The 16,671-nt window shown below is 41.0% G+C and overlaps 1 protein-coding gene across 2 annotated transcripts in view; it reads right to left on the bottom strand.

The window, feature by feature from the left end:
• The window catches only part of Tusc3 (tumor suppressor candidate 3), a 142,234-nt gene extending 125,773 nt beyond the window's left edge, over positions 1–16,461 (bottom strand). Inside the window, exon 1 of one of the 2 annotated variants that reach the window (XM_051169527.1) lies at positions 16,125–16,461. In XM_051169527.1, coding sequence (XP_051025484.1) covers positions 16,125–16,262 — 138 coding nt within the window. In that variant the 5' untranslated portion in view covers positions 16,263–16,461. The remainder of the gene's footprint in view (positions 1–16,124) is intronic. The other variant, XM_051169528.1, reaches the window with a different exon arrangement.
• Positions 16,462–16,671: the final 210 nt, after the last annotated feature.

Raw genomic sequence — 16,671 nt, 5'->3', positions numbered from 1 at the left:
AGCCATTTAGACTCACGCTTGCAGCAGAACCTAGCCAAGTGCAGCAAGGCAGCCTAGGGCTTCCTTCAACAGAGCTGCTTAACTCCTGCACACACAGTCCTACAGCTGGCAATTACTCTACCAGAAGGCAGTACTGCTGACAAAATAATCCTGAACCCCTCTGGAGTAAACAGCATGCCCAGGAAATATACAATCTTAAACAATATAAGCAATGGAGAAACAAAAATAGACAAATAAATGAAGCACATTTTAAAATAACAGAGAATGGGCAGAAAACAAAGTCTGAAAAAAGTTTAATGTAAATAAAATATAACTCTCAAAGATATTTTGAACAGTCAGCTGGCTTTATAGTGTACCTCCAGATTCCCAAAGATATATATTCATATTCTCTCTCTCTCTCTCTCTCTCTCTCTCTCTCTCTCTCTCTCTCTCTCTCTCTCTCTTTCTCTCTTTCTCTCTCTCTCACACACACACACACACACAGTCACTCCCCTCTCCAGGCTAAGCACAGTAGGAAGTAAGGTTAATTAGGAAGAGCTTTGATGTCAATTCTGAACTTTAATATTGGCACAGTTGCTAGATTTAGGGCAAATCACCCGAATCTATAGAACACTTCAATTTACATAGCTCTTTGTCAAAACTAGCTCACACTAAGGTGTGTGGTGAGATAATACAAAATAATTAGAATTGGGCATACTATAGGAACTATGTATGCATATTAAGAAGTAAATTCTCACACGGCTTTAATAAAATGTTTTAAAGTCATTCCTGTGATGGGTAATCTTGACTGTTGTTTCATAAAACTTAGAATCACCATGGAAACACATTTCTGGTCATACCTGTAAGTGATTGCCTAGAGTAGGTTCCCTGAGATAGGAAGAGTCATGCTAACTCTTGAGTGATACCACCCCACAGGCTACAGCTGCGAAGGAGTAAAACAAGAAAGGGGAGCACCATCAGTGATTGCCCTCTGCCTCCTTCGTGAAGCACATAAAACAGCCGCCACCTGCTCCTCCCTATAGTTAGAATTTTTTATTTATTTAAGGAAGAATGAATATTTGCCAGCTACAGATAGTTTACTATGTTTGGAACTCTGGGGACTCCTGAGAAGGTGTAAAAATGGTAGAACCCCAAAAGCTACAGCAGCTGCTGCTCCCCTGTTGCTGGCTGCTGTTTGATCATGCTGCTGTTGCTGGTTGGAAATATCCTGAGGATAAAGAAAAGACTTGCCCTAGGTTAACTCCATGATCAGCCAGAATTAGTCCAATGACATTGCCGGCCCCTTTCCCCTCTAAGCTCCTTTCTCCCCTACCTAAAGCTCCTTTCTCCCCTACCTAGTGTTTGAAGGGAGGTTTGAAGGAATGGGGTGGTACAGGGAGGCAGCAAAGAGAACCCAATAAAGTAACCAGAATCCAGCTACACCTGCCACCTACATTTCCTTCCATGATGCACTGTATTCCCCAAACTGTAAGCTAATGGAAACCGTTCAGAAGTTACTTTCTTCTTGCACTTTATGGCAGCAATAAGGGAAGTAACTGATACAATTTACAAATTAAGGAAGGCAAGCAGCCATAAATTCCTGCTTAGATTTATGTAGCTTTATACTCTATAAATAATATAGTCACAGCATATTCAAAACAAAGAATGCATTCTTTCATTTTCTAGTGAGCCTCATCAGGAAGATCAGTCATCATTCAATTCGATGTTTCTAGACACACACACACACACACACACACACACACACACACACACACACGGGGTGGGGGGGGGCAGAGGGGAGAGAGAATGAGAATAAATTATAAAGCAATACTGTTTTAATACTAGAAAAACACGAAAATCTATGCTAAGATGTTCTATAACATTAACTGTCTCACAAAAAAGAACCATGCTGTGCTAAATCAGACTTTCACTATGCTACAAGAGTAACCAATGGCATGGAATGAGCAATGCATGCGTAATAATGATACTGGCATCTCCGAACATCACCCAAAAATCCATCTTTACAATTAACTGGACATAAAGCTCCACTTCTAATGAAAGCACACTGCTTCTTAATTAATAAAAACACAGAAGTGGTATGATAAAAGTTTAAAAGCTGAGTTTAAGAACTATAGAAATTAGCAACAGGAAAGCAATCAGAATGACACCGCCCTGCTCTTGTGCTATCCAAGCAACAAACCAAGCACGTTAGTGACACAGCATTGAACATAAGGTGCATCCCAGAACCCCACAATAACTCTGCAACAAAAACCACTCAGATACCATATATTCATTTCAAAACCCTGCCCTCCATCTAACTTCCATCACCAGATGTCACAGTTGCCCCAGGAACAGCCTCACCTTACTTCCGTTATCTCAGCAAAATTATTAATTGTATCTTCTCTTTCACTCTCAAGTGTCCTGGTTTGGATGACAAATTATATACTCATCTTCCTTCAAAATAGCTGGCTCCATTGGCTATAAGCTACTAACTTTGCCCTCATCCAGCTGTCAGGATAATTATATAGATATTCTGAGATGAGTTAAATAAACTTTATATGTATATAGTCTGTGGCTTCTTTATCATTATGCTGCAATTTGTCATCTCAAATTCATATGAGGAATTTTTCTCCAAATCTCACTTCAATTGATCTAGATTAACAGGATATATAATTTTCCTGTGAAAATAAATTGCCCGTGTACTTTCCAGCAGGAGCTAAGGAAGCACACTAAAGCAGACAAGTACAGTACACGAGGGACTGAAAAATCAAGCTGCTCACCTATCTGGCTAACACAATACAGAAGCATCTCAGAGATACTTTCACAGTTGCAGGACTGCAAGCAATCCGTTTCACATACTCTTAATCCACTAATACTAATATTAAAACTATGTCAGTCACCCAAGGAGGCTCAGGAATGTAATCCTAACACTCAGGAGCCTGAAGTGAGATGATGGCACAAACTCAAGGCCAGGGTAAGGCTCCAGGTCAGCAAGGGCTACAGTGTGAGGCTACCTCAAAAACAAAACACTATTATTAAACCTTTACAATTTCTCTAATTTTGCTCATTCAATAAGTAAGTAATCACACAGTAAGAGACTTGCCAGAATTATCTGGTCTAAACTGCGTCCGCCCAGCAGCATGCACTAAAGTTATATCTTCCTGCATAACTACAGAAAACAGCCAGAATGTTTAGCTGGAAAGCCAAGAGGCTAAAGCCTCAACATGAGGATGTGTGCTGATGAGTAGTGTATCACTCTGATATGAGGTAGTGTCATCTGAGAGGAAGGAACCTCAACTGAGAAAACTTAGTATCAGCCTGGGGCGGGCTTGTAGGGCATTTTCTTAATTAGTGGCCCATGTGGGAGGGTGCAGCCCACTGTGGGTGGTGTCATACTTGGGCTGGTGGTCCTGGGTTCTATAGGGAAGCTGACTGAACAAGCAATGAAGAGTAAGCCAGTAAGAAGCACTCCTCAATGGTCTATGCACCAGCTTTTAATTCCAGGTGCCTGCCTGTTTGAGTTCCTGTCCTGACCTCTCTTTCAATGATGGGCTATGATATGAAAGTGTAGGCAAAATAAACCCCTCCCTCCTTAAGTTGTGTTTTAATCACAGTATATCATCACAACAACGTAACCTTAACTAAGACATGAGGAAAATAAAGGACAAGGTAATCCCCACGGCCAAAATCTAAGAGAAGGTTAACCATAGTCACACACCAGAAACTGCAACTATTCGTTCATATTTATCAAAAGGCCTGGAACTACAAGGAATATAAACCTAACTCAATCTAGTTTGGGAAGGGGTAAGGTATAAGTTCACAGAACAAGTGTTATCAAGATAAAATTGGGTTCAGGGATATGTAGACTAGACTCCTGCTTTCTTATTTCTTTAGCTACAACACTCAGGAGCACAATTTTGTTCTACTTAATTTATATACTACTAGACATACCTAAAACAAAGAAGTAATACACAAATATTCGCCGAATAAATTACAAACTCCTTTTATATTCTGCTTAGCTTCTATCTAGCAGACTTTTTTATGCCAGAAGTGATGGAGAGTGGAGGAGTGCATCCTTCCTACCATCCTACTTCACAAGCCAATCAGCAAGGGCATCTCTGTTATTTCTACTCCAAATGCCCCCCTCCTCCTCCTCCCCTGTTCCCTGTTTCATCCCCCCCCCACTCACACACATGAATTTACACTCAAAAAGTGCATCCATACTCAAAACCTGTTTATATAATATTCACCAAAGGACCAACTTCCTATTAAATATACTCTCTGCCTGAACAAACATCCATCTTTAATTCCTCTATTATCTTATCAACCCACCATATAACGCTATATTTTGATCACTGCTGACTAAAAACATAATTTAAGAAAATGGTAAAAGAATTTTTAAATTAAATGTAAAACAAATGACAAATGAGCACCTGAGAGAATGTTAATAATTGATATATGAAAAGAGAAAGACAGCAAGAATTAAGCAGTAGCTTCTTCAGAAGAGAATTGTGGGTGCTAAGCAAGCCCACAGAAAGGCTGCTGGAAATACAAGCATCTGTTCAGCAACGACCTGTAGAAGGACGCCCACGGCCTGCAAAACATAGTCAATAGTGCACCTGCCAGTGTGAATGTGAGACCACTATTCAATCCCCAGTTTAAACACCAAGCAAAACCAGCTGCACCTAGATTCATGTCCCAAAATCTAAAATCCAAACAATAACTGAAAATATCCCACTCTGTTGTCATACAATTTTACTGAAAATAATAACCATTAAAAAAACTTATCAGCTTGATTTTATTCTTTGTTGCTTTCCAACAATCATCAAAGTTTATAATTAAAAGCTAAATTTCAACACCATGACCAATTATGAGCTGGAGAGAGGGCTCAGCAGTTAAGAGTATTTGTTATTTTTCCAGAGGACTCCAGTCTGCTTCTCACCATAGCACCCACATTGGATGGCTCACAACTGCCTCTAATTCCATCATCAGGGGATGACACCCTCCTCTATCTTCTGCTGGCACCCACAGGCGTGTAGCTTCCACATTTACCACCTTTCACACACGCATACATAAATACATAAATAAAGTGTCCTTTTAAAATAGCTATGGGAATAGTCATAAGAATCTAATCAGTTAAAAAATCTAACTTTGATATACTTTTACAAGCACAATTCAAAGTCTTTTTCACTACAAAATATTTAGTCATTTAAACTACATTCTTAAGCGGGTTTCTTACAAAGTACTATTTAAAAAGTGGGGAGGAGGTGACACCTACTATACTTGAGAAATAGTTACCAGTATAATATTAAGTGAATACGTACCTAACATTGGTCATAATAACAGAGATTTTCCACAAAAGACTGGAAGATAAGGTAGGGTTAGCCACTGAACATTCTTTTAGATACCCTGATAAAAAAAATATATTCTGGCAGCACAATTTCTGTATCTCAAGTAAGAATGGGTCACCATTAAACAGTTACAGAGTCCCATGCTTTAGTCTAGCATGCCACAGAGCATGCTGTAGGCACACTCTCTAAGTGTGCAGACAATACCATGTTTTGATAGTATGGGTCCAGAGAAGACACTGAGAATTCATGCTAATAAGTCAGATTAGATGCTCAGTGACTTTTAGTAAATACCAGGCAGAGGGGCGTATTCTCCTGTACAGTGTCACCCAAGATGCTAATGCAGGCAAAATGTACTGCTCTAAAGTAGGCATATTTAAATGCACAGAAAGAGATGGGATTTGTCACAGCATTTGATTTTAATAAACTAACTCTCTAAATAAGCTACTAAATATTCGCCTCAGTGCCTTCAAAGAACAAAGCCTACAGACAGCTATTTGGCCAGTACAGCTGGTATTTTTACATCTCACTTCTAACAGTGTGAAATAGTAACTTTTCATTGTTTGGAGCCACAAAAAACATGTTACTTTTCATTAGGAAACAAATACAGAAATCAGCTGGACTTGCGTGTCCCTTATACCTTCCTAGTCTCGTGGGCACACTAACACCGAACTTTACAGGGAGCTTTGATGCAATGCAGGTGAAACCTAGGAACAGCCCTGGAAGGTGACAGCAAAGGGGAGGTCTTGTGGTCAGGGAGACATGAGAGGAGATGATGTCTGTGCACAGTCATGGCCTAGAGATGTCATATGGCCCTGTCGAACACTAGGCAGAAAAGGAAATGTCACCTAGCTTGTACCTATAAAAAGAAAATTGATAATGGTAAGTATCTCTGGCACACCATTAAGACTACTTAGGAAAACTATATAATGTAATATGCTGAATGAAGTGATAGGCCACAGCAGGACAATGACAAGAGAGGTCTTTCCCTACAACTATGTTCACATAGCCATTGACCATTCACAAACAACACTGGTTACTAAAAACGCCTAAGTTCATTTGCCTACCGTGACCAGGCTCAAGGTTTCATTCCCAGCACTGAAAGGATAGGGGGCGGGGTGAAGGTAGGTATCACTGCTATCTTTAAAATAAGCATATAATAATACCATGTAAGTTGTCAATGTTGTTAAAATGTTATCCTAAAATTCTATAGTAGTCAGGCTTGGTAATGATAATGTAGACAGGATTCCATAGTTATTTCCCCCACACTGCTGTCTATTGGCAGCAGAATGAAGGGAATATGCTTATTCAGATACTTCAAATGATACAGAAGGCATTTATTTTTCTCCGTTTCTGATAAGAGAATTAACTCAATATGGCCACCCCACCCACTTAGGTGTCTAACATGTTCTGCATCAGGAAGTTGAATCTGGGGCACATCTATCAAAAATCTTACAAAGGTAGATAGTGTCAGCCACAAAGAAAAAGAAAAAAAAAAAAAGAAAAGTTTGCACCTGGTGTTTAAAATAACTGTTTTCAATGAAGCACAAGTAAACCTCTAGTAGAAATGGTTTCCTCCTACAACAGGGAAGGGGGAAGAAAACATTTCTCTAAGTCCTTAATATACGAAAATAGATTTTTTAAGTACACATTGAAGACAATTATAGGCACACTGAATATTAGTCGACTTAAGTCCTGAACTTTAACTGTTCATTCTCTCCATGACAAAGAAAAAAAAAGAAAGAAAGAAAGAAAAGAAAAAAGAAAGCTATTATTCTTTGAAACTTTAATGGGTATCCTGAGGCTGTTGGATAAGTAAACACTATGAAATAATTCTTACCATTTGGACCACTTACTTTTATTTCTTGTGGGTAATATTCAACTTAAGAACTGTGTACCTTAAATCCACTACGACACTATGCAGCTGGATCTGGTCCACCACTGCCTTTATCCCCACTTTATATGCACTGTCCTTTCCCCCAGATTATCTGGTTCTTTACCAACATGCAAATTATGGCTGTCTGAGACAGCTTAGTGCCCACCACTGGGTACGGTCAAGGCCCTATAATAAATCCAGATGGAAAGATGATTGCTGATAGACTAGACAGATGATACAAGACAGACAGACAAAAGAAAAGTGGTAGTTACATTTTTGGGTCTTGCTTCTCTGAGTAAAACTCCACTATGAATGCTATTGCTGCTCTAATTTCAGCTATTGCTAAATGTATGAAATAATACTGTCTTGTAGAATACCATATTTACTTAAGCTTAGTAACCCTCTTCTAAAATAATACCCAAAGACCCACAGTTATAATTCTCTTTTCTAAATTACATATGAGATCTATGATATGAAATCAGACTTAACACTCCCATAACTATATTCATGTTCAGGGTAAATATCTGTAGACATAAATCTCTAAGTTGCTGATAAAGTTAAAAGGTAGCAGGCGAGGCCCAATCTGGTGAAGACATTGAAGGATGAAGTTCAGTGAGGCTACCTTTACTGCAAGAATGCAAACAGCCATGCTCTAACTGCCTGGGGTGTGCTGCAGTCTGTGACTGAAAGCAGCACACTCAGCAATGAAAAAAACAAAAAGCAAAAAACAAAAAACAGAGAATGAGCTCAGCAACCACTTATAGGGAACGAGATTCTACCCACAACCTGGTCTAGAAGAAATCTCAGATCAGACCACACTGTAGCCTGTTACTTAAAGCCACTGGATTTGAGACAACTTGACGTTACCTGGAGATTTAAGATAAAATAAATCCTTTGTTCTTTTTTTTTTTTTTCTTTTAGTCTGTGTTTATCACAGCAACAAAGAAGCAATTCAACAATGTTTTTCCCCCCCTAGGTTAAATCACCTATTCTAAGAGTAGCTTTTTAAATTTTTCTTAGAATGACTAAGAAACCAACAGTTCTTGAGACAACAAATATAAGAGACAACAGGATACTATGCTAGCACCACCAAATATCAGCAATTACAAAGGAAGGTACACTTTTCCATCACGTGTAGCAAGACTGCCCCGGCTATTCGGTCAGCAAACAAGCCCAACTGACAGTTCAAGCTTCTACATAAGAGGGACAACAACAAAAACACCTGCCATGATAAAAAGTTTAGCATCTCTACCTTCATTGTACTTAGGCCCTGTTTACTGGTTATGTGTTTAACCCTTTGGGTCAGAACCCTGTCCAACTCTGCAAGTAAGCAAGTTAGTTTTTAAGGAGTACTCATCCACAGCTGGTAACTCACTCCCTTTTCAAGGTTGAAAACAACGTGCTTATGGTAACTACAATCATTACACAGCTGTACCATCCACTCCAAGTCTCAGAGAACATCACAGAGAAGGACCAACAAGAATGTCGGAGACAGAGCATGGGTAGATGTGTGGCAGAGAGGTATCTTCTGGACAGGCTCTTACACTCGCTGCAGTGTTGGTGATCTGTACAGGACTGGCCCTGTCAGCACTTCATCATGGACAGGAGAGAAACTTGTGAGTTTCCACCCCTTTCTGGAGGAATGTTAACAGTTTACACTTGTTGGGGGAGACTGGCATTTTCTTCAGTGGTGTAGTCACTGATAAGTTGCCCTTGCTCCAGTAACTTCCCACCCAGACCAGAGTAAAAACAAACTAAAATTAAACCCAGTGACTGACACACAAGACGATAAGAAATTAGCACAGAGACTTACTGAGAAGGTTCAGGATGTGTAAAAAGGAGAATGAAGTGAAAATAACTAAAATCGTCCATCTAAGTGTATAGAACTGTCAAAGTATTGCATAAAAATGTTCTAAACTTCATCTTCCAGAATCTGACTTTCTACTCATATGTACACGTCTCTACAGAGGAGAAGGAAAGTTATACGAACAACGCCAGGCACCCTTTCACCTAGGCCTCCTGTAACACTTCCATCAAGTAAAAATTCACCACCTACGAAAACATCCCCTTTCTCCAATCAAATGCCAAATCTGAGCACATGAATATGGACTTCCTAGGTCCCCAGACTCTGACAAAAAAAAAAAAAAAAACACATGTAATGCTTTGAAGCTACACAAACTACACTGTATTGTGGTCCCAACCTACTAAGGTACTACCACAAATATATAAGAAAGCCAAGTATCTGAACACAGACCTGGAGACACCATGTTTCTTTCTTTTAAGGATAATACAGCTCTTCAATTTCCATCCCTCGGCCTACTCTTTTGTCATCTGACTCTATCAATCTTCTCTTCCTTTCGGCTTCTTCTCCATCTACCACCATCTGCTAAATTCTGCTCCCACTCACAGCACGGTTGCTTGATGTGTTGCTCTCTCTTCCTCACAGCCTACTGATTTGCTAACAGGATGCATCCTAACTTCTACAAGAAAGTTGTCTTGTTAAATCCAAAGGACTTTGTTTAAACAATCCAGCAGCCACCGCCTGTTACTGATGATCTCTCCTCAAAATATTCATTCTCTTCTCTGACACCCAAACTCAGGCCAGGTTCTTCCTAGCTCGCTCTACTAGTGCAGCTCTCTTTGGTTCTCCACATGGTTTCTACTGGTACAATGCCAAAATACTGCCAAGTTTCAGCATTTGGCATTAAGTCTTCCATTGTCAACAACCATGAATTCAATGATGTATGCTATTGATTTCTAATTCCATTTTTTAATCAACATAAGCTCCCTTGCAGACATTGCAGCTTTGACTTTCACAAAAGCATGTCACAAATAATAACAGCATATTGTCTTCCTTTCCATTTACCATTGAAGTAAACAGAATTGTCCTTTAATCAAGCTTTACTTGTCCTTTAATCAAATTCAAGTCAACATTACCTCATACCTTAACTTTTGTAAAACCTCTTGAGTACACTGTTACTCTTTCTAAGCTTGCATCCCCCTTAAAGCTATTCTCCACACCACATTCAAAGAAATCTTAAATATAAGCTTCACATCCAAGATACAAAGCCATTCCTTTCTTCCTATAGCTCTTTAAGATAAAGGCATATACTTTAACATAGCCTACGGCTTCCCTAGAACTTGACTCCAAGCTTCCATTCTAGTCTAAAACCATGATTCCGCTATGCAGTGCTTATTAGTCTTAAGAACTACTTGAAGTTCTTCTTCAACAGTGCAGCTACACCTGTTCAAAGTGGCTCCACCCACAGTGTGCTAGACCCTTCTACATCAATCAGCAACCAAGAAAATGCCCCAGGGATGCCCACAGGCAATGCTCAGTTAAGATTCTCTCTCCCCAGGTACGTCATTTGTGTCAAGCTATGAAAAGCATGCTATCATGGGCCCCATTGAAGTCTATGCACATCTCACAATCTATCTTTTCTGCATGAGTTTTACATTGGATTATAAACTGTAGAACATACACCAGAAGCAGTATTTGTTTTAGCCATCACCCTAGCTCCAAAATAGAGCACAACGCCCAATATGTAACATTTACCAATTAATATGTATGACAGAAAAAAATGACAGAACACATTTTAGAATGGCAAAGATGACATGTAATATTTTTGAAAAATAATACCAACATATTTATTTTCATTACTTCATTAGTATTCTACTAAAATCAAAAACTTCAAGGCATGACTGTTACAACACACTTAATTTTTTAAAAATCAAACATAGAAGATACATCTAATTTGAGTTTCTGCTATGATATTAGTAACAGAAAGCAACAGCAAAATTTCCATACCCAACAAGATTATATTTTACTGGCAAGTCAGTACAACGTGGCTCCATAGGATGCCCTTTGGGATTCTCTATGGAATCCTTTGAAAATGCGAAAACACTGCACTTTAAAAGGCAGGCAAACCCAAATCCACAGAAATAACTGCCAAATAAAACAGGCATAGATGATGAGAAAGAATGTAACTATTTTCCTCCATTTCTTTTCAGATCATGAAGTACCCTGTACTTGTACTCATTAAATGAAATTTGAGCCAAGTGTAGTGGCTCACACCATAGTCCCAATATTTGGTAGGCAGAGGCAGAAGCAGCCCAAGTAAGCCTGGACTACCGAGCACATGAACATGAGATATTCAGCACTGGTTGTACTTAGACAAATTGCGGCCTTTCTAAGTTTTCTCATCCATCATGAGTAACTGTGAATTTATTATTTTCTGAATGTGTAAAATAATTAAAACCTGAACACTAAAATGAAGGCTGTGCAAACATAATGACCTGAGTTCACTCCCCAGAACGGATTAAAACTAAAATAAATTATTGTAAAAGCCAGGTAGCCAGGGCCAGATGGATCCCTGGAGCTCCCCCTTCCAGCGAGCCTAAACCTAACCAGAGAGCTAACCCAAAAGCCCATCTCTCAAAAAAGAAATGTGGGGGGCAGTTAAAGAAAGAATGACACCAGAGGTTGACCTGTGACCTCCACATGCACCAACAAACAGGAGTTGGATTGCTATAGCTAATTACCATATATGAAGTATCTTTGCTTATTTTTTATTATTAAGGCAAAACACCATGACCAAAAGCAACTTGTGGAGAAAATGGTTTCTTTAATCTTCCAGTTTATAGTTCCGCTTGAAAGGAAGTCAGGATACGAGGACAGGAGGCAGGAACTGCAGCTTACTGGCTTGCACCCCATAGCTTATCAGTCAACTTTTTATACACACCAGAGCAACCAGCCCAAGGATGGAACCACCTACAGTGGGAGCTGGACTCTTTAGCATCTATCATTAATCAGGGAAGTGCTCTATCAACTTGCCTACAGGCAATCCGATGGAAGCATGTTCTCAATTGGCTTGTGTCAAGGTGACAAAAAATAAATAAATAAATAAATAAATAAATAAATAAAACAATCAGGACACAAAGGGACTCAAAACAGGCATTCAGAGATTCAACACCAGGGAAGTACAAATCGACTTTATTTGGGACTCTATGTTTTCAAGAAAGCTTGTAGAGTATAGCCATAATGAAGACTGCACTCTGGCAATGAGAAAAAAGGAGCTGTTTATTTCAAGCTTAATAAAGACGGTGTCTCACTTCAGAGCAAAGGTCAAATAGACCCGCCCTCTGCAAAAGATTTGGGTTATTTTCCTGCAATGCAACTTACTACAGGTGTCAACAACCTCTTGGGGCAATCCTTTCCATGTTGTCCTCTGTCAAATGAAGATGAAATAACCAGTGTAAATGCTGGCACCCTGCTCAAATCTTCTAAAAAGAGCAGTGAGTTTGAGTCTGGAAAATGGTTACTGTTTTAAGTAATAAATTCACATGTGCTAGAGTCCTGGGTTAATGTGCCACAGGAAGGGCAGATACTGGCGACCCACTCACCCTTTGGGTCCACAGTAGTAGAAAGCAGACAACAGCCTGAGACGCAGAAGCAGCACTGCTGAAAAGCTGCCTGTAGACCCACAGTAGAGTAGAGACAGCCACAACAGGTCTTCAAACAGCAGCAGGGATCACAAAAGTAGCAGGAGAGGTCACCACAAAGGCAGCGGCCAGGGCAAGACAGCAACCACGACAAGGAGAACAGCAAAAATAAAGGCAAGAGGAGGCAAAAGGCAGAGGCTGAAGAAGGCTGTCAGGGGAAAAAGCCACAGGTACAGGAAGAAACTAGAATGGATATTGGGAGACTACAGGTTTAAGAGCCAAAGCTCTCAGGGATGCTGGGCCAAGGATATGCAACACTGGCTCCAATCAAGGGCCTAGGAAATCCCAACATAGTAAGCCTAGAAACAGCAACACCAGCAGCCATCAGGAGCTAAGTAACTTTTTAGACCTCAGTAAGACCTGCAACACAACACTCATAGGCTGAAGGGTCTCAGTCTCCTGAGCCTACTCAAGAGCTACAACACCATGGGCCTCCATCTATTACTGTAGCTGCTCACTGCTAGCAAACTCCAAAACACCGAACTGTCAAGACCAGCACTGGAAAGGTTTCCCCTACCCACCAGTATCTCTACGTCCAAAGAACACAAGGACCACAGGCAGCTTTTGAGAACAGAATCACTCAGTGCTGTGACACAGGACTCTGACATCACCTCTGCAACAGAGAGTGTGGGCTGTTCAAGATAAGGTCTGTTGATTTCAATCAGCCTTCACCATGCTTTCAGACAACAACTAACTCAGAACGCACATCTTGACCTGTGGCCATCAGCATGTTAATTACATGAAGTTTTGAAATCTGTACTATATTTACAGACTGTTTCCTCCACTTCTGCTCTTGCCATATAAATATACTATTAGCAACATAAGGTTAGCATGAAACAGGTTAAAAGTTTGTTTACATGACTATATTTAATGTCAATAAGGGAAGTAACTATAAAAATCTTCAACCTTCTGTAGTTACTTAGTTATTTCTCCTGAGTATATTCTTAAACAGAAAATATAACAAAACTCATTTTGAAGGATACAAAAGTATCCTAAGATGCAGGTACTTGGTGTCTGGATTTGAAAATAAGCACACTAAGCATCACGGTTAAGTGTTTGCCAGATGTCTAATCAGAGATCCAGTTGGAACTGGACCATCTATGACTCCGAAATCCGTAATGGTAATTGCTGCTGATATGATTACTACATTAAAACCAAATGCCACCCATTTTCCCAGTCTGACTGTAGATTTCAACCTGGTTTACTGCCTACAACAGGAAACATGTTCACGCTGAGGCTGCCACTCAGAGACAGGTATGAGTAATGTTTATTTGAAATTATGTTCCAACTGCTATGCTCTCTGATTCAATGCTGTAGAATCATACACTGGCTATTAGGGTCTTAAGTCCAAAAGGGGGGAAAAAATAGGAGACGCAATGCTGGACTGCCACTTCTCATCATTTCCCACACTTTAAGAGTTTAATGTCCTCTCCATCTGCCTTACATTCGCTATGTGTACTCTGTACTAGCACCACAGATTACTATTTGGTTCTCTGTTTTTATGACAAACGTACTTTTGGATGACATCTTTTTTCGATCTCAAATCATGTTTTCCCCCATCTGTGTGTGTGTGTGTGTGTGTGTGTGTGTGTGTGTCCATGTGTGGGTGTGCATGTGACAAGGCCTGTGTGTTCAGGTCAGAGGACAGTTTTAGGAGTTGGTTTTCTCACCACTAGAGTTCTGGAAATGGAATTCAAGTCTTCAGGCTTGATGGCAAATGCCTTCACCTGCTGAGCCATCTCAAGGGCTCCTAATCTTTTCCTTTTACACAATATCTTGTCTAACAAATGTTTTAAGGATTTTAAGGGAAGTGTATATGTATTTTAGGCTTAATTATTTAACTATAACAAGTTCCCCAACAGTTTACATATTAAAATAGTCTCAGAATTAAAGATATTAAGAATCTCTGAACCTGTAAACTTTCTAATATTTTTCCCTACAACATATAAAGTGGCCCTAGTGGCATTCTTGGGAGCAAAAACATCACATACGTCATGAAGTTCCTCATCAATTACTACTGCCCTGTGTTTTGTATATCACAACTCTCTCCCCACTCACAAAACAAAAACAAAAACAAAAACAAAAACAAAAACAAAAAAAAACTGTTGCAAATCTCCTACCTTCTCATGAACTAAATTTATAACTCTGGAAAATATGCTACAAGACATAAATTGCTAGAAAATCTAATTTGCGTTGGAAGTACATTCTCCATCTCTGACCAAAATACCAAGAATTCTGTATGCCCGATTGTTCAAGCAAAGAAAAAAACTTCAATTCAAGGGATGGATAGAGAAGAGCAATTCTTAACACTGAGGTTGTTCCGAGCGGAGAATGGAGTGAACTCAGCTGTTAAAGAGCGGTAGCTGCTCTTCCAGACACCTGGGTCTGACTCCCAGCACCCATATGGCGGTTCACAATCTACTGTGCGTCCTTTTCTAGAGGACCAGACACCTCCTGGGATACCAGGAACCCAAGTGGAGCTCAGACATGCATGCAGACAAGACAGCTAACGTTAACTTTTCTTTTTTAAACTAATGAAAGAGAAACAATTACTGCTTATGTGTGAGATTACTTTTTCACTCTCTATCGTATTACCGAAAGTCTGGTAATAAACTGAACCAGATTCAGGTTATGAACCTGGTGTACTTGTGTAATTTCAACAGGAAAACCCATCTTCAGCCATATAAACAAAGTACTCTTGCCAAACTGGTCTACAATTAGAAATTTTAGTGACCAATTCCAAAAGACACGCTTTTGTGAAACCACTAGACCAGATTTCCACATTAATTCTGCAAGACTGAGTCTGCAAAACTGAGCTCACAAATAACTCTACAAGTCATTTAGATACACAAAACCCCACCCACAAAGCTAGAAGTGGGTTGAAAAAGAAATCATGTGACCTACACTTCACAAATAAATAAGCATAGGGTAAAAAAATAAAAAAAATTCAATTGTTCTCTCAATTACACTGAGCTGAACACAAATGTAAGCATTCAGTTCTACAAGGCTACAATTACGAATGCAGAATAACACGCTCAATATGACGCCTTAACAGAAACAAGAGAGAATTGAGTACGAGATAAATAGTTCCTCCGTGCTTGCAATACTCCCAACGGGTGTTTTCACATCCAGCACGCCCTTTAGGAAGACCAGCTTCCAAAGCAGGGCCTACACCTGAGGCATAGCGCATCAGCGACTTCGGCCCACACTTCCTGGATGTAGGAGTTGGGTCACCCTAAACATCTACAGCCTGTGGAGCCCAGGGGACACGCCCAACCCGCTCCCGCCCACGTGTCTCCTGCCCCCGGGCGCCAGCGCCCACGTCCTCGCTGCCTAGCAACGCGACCCGGCATCCTAGCAACGCGGCCAGCTCCAGCCCGCCCAGGCCTTCAGGCGACCGCCCCAGGGATCAAATCTACCTCCTTTTTCTTCTGTCCGCCCCCGAGCTGGATGCAGAGCAGCAGCAGCAAGAGGAGGAAGGGAAAGCTGCCAGTGGGCAGGTAGCGCAAGCGGCGGCCCGCCTGTCTCCGGCGTGAAGGAGCGGCCCTGCCACCCATGGCCGCAGGGCTGTGTCTCCTCCACGCGCGGTAGCCGTGCGCGCCCAGTTCCTCCCGTGGCCGCGCCCGCCGGGCCAGTCGCCAGCAGCCTCTTGGCCAAGGCCTCGGGGTGGCAGCGCCTTCTCCAGGGAGCTGGGAGGAGGCTAAGGACGCGGAGGAGGAGACTGGCAGCGCATCCGGTTCACTAGGAAAGGCGCGGGATGGAGCAGGAAGTGGGCGTGGCGAGAAGACAGCTCAGCGCGCGCGCGCGTGTGAGCTGCTCTCTCGGGGGCTTCCTGCGTGCCAGCGTGTGGAGAGAGGCCTTTGCATTCACCTCTGACCTGAGGCCCCTTGCTCACTGAACTCGCTGGGGCGCAGGAGTGTGCAATGAGCCTGTTAGTCCAACCTTCCACCTGGACCTTAAAGCCAT

This window comes from Acomys russatus, chromosome 27, assembly GCF_903995435.1.
Source record: "Acomys russatus chromosome 27, mAcoRus1.1, whole genome shotgun sequence".
In the NCBI taxonomy this organism is placed as follows: Eukaryota; Metazoa; Chordata; class Mammalia; order Rodentia; family Muridae; genus Acomys; species Acomys russatus.
Note: the sequence above shows the minus strand (reverse complement) of the source record. Positions and strands in the feature narration are given on the sequence as shown.